The sequence below is a fragment of the Cannabis sativa genome, chromosome 6 (genome assembly GCF_029168945.1).
Source record: "Cannabis sativa cultivar Pink pepper isolate KNU-18-1 chromosome 6, ASM2916894v1, whole genome shotgun sequence".
NCBI lineage: Eukaryota > Viridiplantae > Streptophyta > Magnoliopsida > Rosales > Cannabaceae > Cannabis > Cannabis sativa.
This window is the reverse complement of record NC_083606.1, coordinates 63,032,271-63,037,460: the sequence shown is the minus strand read 5'-3', so window position 1 is coordinate 63,037,460 and position 5,190 is coordinate 63,032,271. Positions and strand designations below refer to the sequence as shown.

The 5,190-nt window shown below is 35.5% G+C and overlaps 1 protein-coding gene across 1 annotated transcript; it reads left to right on the top strand.

Annotated features, from left to right (window-relative positions):
• The first annotated feature begins 2,977 nt into the window (after window positions 1-2,977).
• On the top strand, window positions 2,978-3,783 carry LOC115695384 (uncharacterized mitochondrial protein AtMg00810-like). The gene is made up of 2 exons (XM_030622451.1): window positions 2,978-3,005; window positions 3,122-3,783. Exons 1-2 carry the CDS (start codon window positions 2,978-2,980, stop codon window positions 3,781-3,783), a joined length of 690 nt encoding a protein of 229 aa, XP_030478311.1.
• The last annotated feature ends 1,407 nt before the right edge of the window (window positions 3,784-5,190 follow it).

Below are 5,190 nucleotides of genomic sequence, written 5' to 3'. Positions count from 1 at the left end.
GATTAGGAATAATAATATTGTCATTTCATGGATCTTGAATTCTGTTTCTAAAGAGATATCATCTAGTATCCTATATGATGAATCGGCTGCTAACATTTGGACTGATTTAAAGGTCCGTTTTCATCAAAGAAATGGACCACACATTTATAATCTTAGAAAGAGTCTAATGAATCTAAAGCAAGATGCTCAAACCATTAGTATGTACTTCACCAAATTAAAGACAATTTGGGAAGAATTGGCCAATTATAGACCAAGCTGCATCTGCAATGGATGCACTTGTGGGGGAATTAAAAAAATGCAGGAACATTACCATATGGAATACATAATGTCATTCCTTATGGGACTTTCGGACAATTTCTCTCAAGTCCGTGGAAGCATACTTTTGATGGACACTTTACCTGATGTAAATCGGGTTTTCCATCTTGTGACACAAGAAGAAAATCAGAAAGCCAATATCACTGCTGGAAGTGATCCTAATACTAGTCATGCTTTTGCATTTCAAGGAGACAAAGGTAACAGGTCTGATAATCAGAACCAAAAGTCTCAAGCTCCCAAGAAAGGAAGACCCTTTTGTACTCATTGTAACATCCATGGGCATACCATTGAAAGATGTTACAAAATTCACGGATACCCACCTGGTTTCAAGTCTAACAAGCAAAACGAAAGCATGGCAAACCAGTTCCAAAACAGTGAAGAAAACAAAGGGAAAACCGAGGATGCACACACACTTTTGCCTCAGCTCAATGCAAATCAGTATCAACAACTCCTTAACCTCCTTGCTGGTCAGCAACCAAACGTGAGTCCTTCTGATCCTAGTACCTCGACAGGTAATTCAGGTATAATCCTCACTTGTGCTTCATCTGAATTCGTTGATACATCTTGGATAATAGACTCGGGTGCCACTAGGCACATCTACAATAACTCCAAAATGTTTCAGCATATAACTTGTGTACCTAACACTAAGTTAATCTTGCCAAATAATGAAGCTCTTATGGTAAATTAAAGTGGCACTGTTGTCCTTTCTAAACACCTAATTCTTGATAATGTATTATATGTTCCTTAGTTCAAATTCAATATAATATCTGTTAGTTGTTTAACTAAAACTGAATCCATTAAAGTTAACTTTGACACTAATAGCTTTGACATTTAGGAAAAAGCAACCAAGAATGTGATTGGAAGAGGTAAGGAATGGAACGACTTATACATACTGGATGATGCTGAAAACCAGATGTGCAATGCTAATGTCACTGCTGATATTTGGCATTGTCGGTTGGGGCATCCTTCACACAAAAGATTAGCTTTGCTTTGTAATAAAATACATTGTAATGTTGACAATGTTCATAAACAATCTCCCTGCTATGTTTGTCCTTTAGCAAAACAAAAGAAAATTTCATTTTCTAAGCACATTGGTTTTGCTAAATCCAAATTCGATTTAATACATTGTGATACATGGGGGCCTTACCATATTCCTTCTCACACCAATCACAAATATTTCCTCACACTTGTTGATGATAAAACTAGATTTACTTGGATTTTTTTAATGAAACAAAAATCCGATGCTATGACTATTGTTCCTGAATTTTTGGCTTACGTTCAAACTCAGTTTAAATGTGTTTTTAAATGTTTCAGGTCCGATAATGCACCTGAATTAATCTTTAAAGATCTTTTTGCAAAATATGGTATCTTACATGAGTTCACATGTGTGGAAACTCCCGAACAAAATGCAATAGCAGAAAGGAAACATCAGCACCTTTTAAACGTTGCTTGTGCTCTTTATTTTCAAGCTAAAATTCCTATTCATTTCTGGACAGATTGCATTCTTACTGCAGCATATCTCATAAACCGCACACCTACACCCAATCTTGACAACAAGAGCCCATATGAAATCCTTTATGATGAGTTGCCTAAGTATGATCAACTAAGAAATTTCGGATGTCTAGCCTTTGCCAGCACGCTTACTGCCCACAGAAACAAGTTCACTCCTAGAGCTAGAACTTGTGTTTTTATTGGGTATCCTAAAGGCATAAAAGGGTACAAACTATATGATATAAATACCGAAGAATTTTTTATTTCTAGAAATGTTCTTTTTCATGAAAAGATATATCCTTTTCATCGCCTCAATAACTCTACAAATAATATAGATCATTTTTCTAAAATGGTTTTCCCTTCTCCTCATATATCTGAAACTGTTGTACATGATTTTCCTGATATTGTTAATAGCTCTCCTGGTACTAACATTTTACCTCAGGATATGGATATAGATCAGCATATAGATGCTGATAATGGTGACTATATTGACGATTATACACAACAGCAGCCTACTGACAATGAAGCCACTCCAATTCAGCAAGAAGAGATACCATCTGTCCCTAGACGCACCAGCATATTTGCGTGATTATGAGTGTCACTCAGTCCTCCAAGACAAAAATTCCACTCCTCATCATCTTGATAAATTCTTATCTTATGATAAATTGTCTGATACTCATAAAGCTTTTGTTTCTGTCATCACAGCTCTCTTCGAACCTACCACTTACAATCAGGCATCTCAGCTCAAAATATGGAACCAAGCAATGCAAAAGGAGCTATTCGCACTACTCAAAAACAAGACTTGGACTTATGTTCGTCTACCTCCTAACAAGAAAGCTATAGGATGTCGATGGGTGTATAAAATAAAACTCAACAGTGACGGTTCTGTCGAAAGATACAAAGCTCGCCTTGTTGCACAAGGGTACACTCAACAAGAAGGATTGGATTTTTTCGACACTTTTTCTCCCGTTGCTAAAATGGTTACTTTCAAATTGCTATTGGCTATCTCCACCATCAAACAATGGCATACTTTGCAACTTGACGTCAACAATGCTTTCCTTAACGGAGATCTTAATGAAGAAGTTTATATGCAGCTTCCCAAAGGCTTAGTTCTTCCCCCCTGAGTTTTCTAATGAATCGGACATAATTTGCAAATTAAACAAAGCACTATATGGTCTCAAACAATCCTCAAGACAATGGTACAAGAAGTTATCTGATGCTTTAATACAAGAGGGATTTGTGCAATCACAAGTAGATTATACCCTATTCAATAGAGGATCTCATGACAGTTTCATTGAATTATTGGTTTATGTAGACGATATTATACTCGCAGGCCCCAACCTTGCTCTTCTCAACCAACTTCAATCTACTTTGAATGAAATTTTTTCTCTAAAGGCTCTTGGCACACTCAAATGTTTCCTAGGATTTGAGATAGCCCGTGCAAAGGAAGGCTTGGTGTTATCCCAACGAAAATATACTTTGCAACTCCTAGAAGACAATGGCTATGTTGGAAGTAAACCCGCCAAGACTCCTATGGAACCTAGAATCAAACTAGATGATCAACAAGGAGAACCTCTCGAAGACCCTTCTCCCTATCGACAACTCGTGAGAAAACTGTTATATCTCACCCTTTCTAGACCAGATATAACTTTTGCTGTAAACATCCTCAGTCAATTCATGGCATCACCACGAACTCCTCACCTACAGGCAGTCCACCATTTTCTCCGTTACTTAAAAGGCAGCCCTGGACAAGGTTTACTGTACTCAGCCTCATCCTCTCTCAATCTAAGAGGTTTCTCTGACTTTGACTGGGCCTCCTGCCCCATTACCCGTCGCTCAACAACTGGCTTCTGCATCTTCATTGGGGACTGTTTAATCTCCTGGCGTACCAAGAAACAACCTATCATTTCTCGTAGTTCAGCTGAAGCCGAATATAGAGCACTTGCAGCCACTGGCAGTGAACTCACTTGGCTGTAATATTTGCTTCAAGACCTTCACATTCCTCAAGACCAACCAGCCTTCATTTATTGTGATAATCAGTCTGTCATTCACATAGCAAACAACCCGACCTTTCACGAAAGAACAAAACATATTGAACTTGATTGTCATTTTATCAGGGACAAAATCAACAAATCAAAACTAAGACTCAGCCCGGTTAGCAGCAACCACCAACTCGCAGACGTCTTCACAAAGCCTCTGGCCTCCACCACTCTCAACTCTCACATAAGCAAAATGGTTGTATACGATGTATACCGTCCATCTTTAGGGGGGGGGGGGGGTATTGAGTATTCAGTATTAAGTTGTGTCCTAGTTTTTAATCTGTTGTAACTACTGTCGTTCTTTCCTATTTCTTTGCTTAATGTCAGAATGTTAGTTACTTAGCTCTGTCCCTTCTGTATTTATACTTCTCCTCTGTTTTTCTTCTTAATCAATCAATCAAATAATATTTAGACCTTGTTTCTTTTCCGCATTAGTTTTAAATGCAACTAAACAAATGAATGGAATAAAAATTGTTTCTTTTCCATTCCAATCCATTATTTCATTACCTCCAATTAAACGACACATTTCGCTTTGTGCCTATATATTTGATGATATTCCTTTCAAAAAAAAAAAAAAAAAGAAAAAAAAAGGGAAAGTTGTTGAGAAGTTTGATAAATAAATCGAAATTAACCAATAGAGGTTTATATATAGGATACAATTGATTGAATCCACCTCTTTTCTCCATAAAAGTGGTTCAAATTTTATTGGACGTACATTAGAAAAATTAACTACCATATTTGAAAATGGGTTTAGTCAGTTTACTTTTGTACGTAATATATATATATAAATATATATATATATTATATTATATTATGATAAGATTGCATACTCCTATTAGACCTTTGGATTGAGCTAAAAATGGTTGGATTAAGGTGGAATTTCAATTGATGAATTGAATATGACATTGTATGATATCAATAATATTAATTAATCAACCAACAATTAATAAAATAGATTGGCTATAAACTAACAAGTACGTCAGCTTAGTTAATTTGGTCAAAATCTTCAATATTTTGAGTAATGATAAAATTGCAACATAATAGATACTTTTCATACTAATTGCAAATATATGTAATCAGAATTGTGTTAAAGGTATGATTTTGTACTGATTTGTAAAATAAATCTCATTTAGATAGTGTAATTAATCCTTAAAAATTATGCACATCCGAAAACTAATAAAGACATCTAAGCTTTTTCAAAATCCATCGAGATCTTCTTCACTAGGATAATAATTCTTTAAGTTATTATAGTTACATGTAAATTTAGCTTATTTACGTTAATTAAAATACTCTGAATTATATATATTTTTCTAAGTCAACTTGTATGGTGGAAGGTAATTTTAAA

Excerpts from the sequence above, each read along its gene's own strand:
- LOC115695384 (XM_030622451.1), top strand. The coding sequence starts at position 2,978 with ATGGTCTCAAACAATCCTCAAGACAATG. Across the intron at positions 3,006-3,121 it reads AAACAATCCTCAAGACAATG|ACGATATTATACTCGCAGGC; the intron begins GTACAAGAAGTT and ends TGGTTTATGTAG.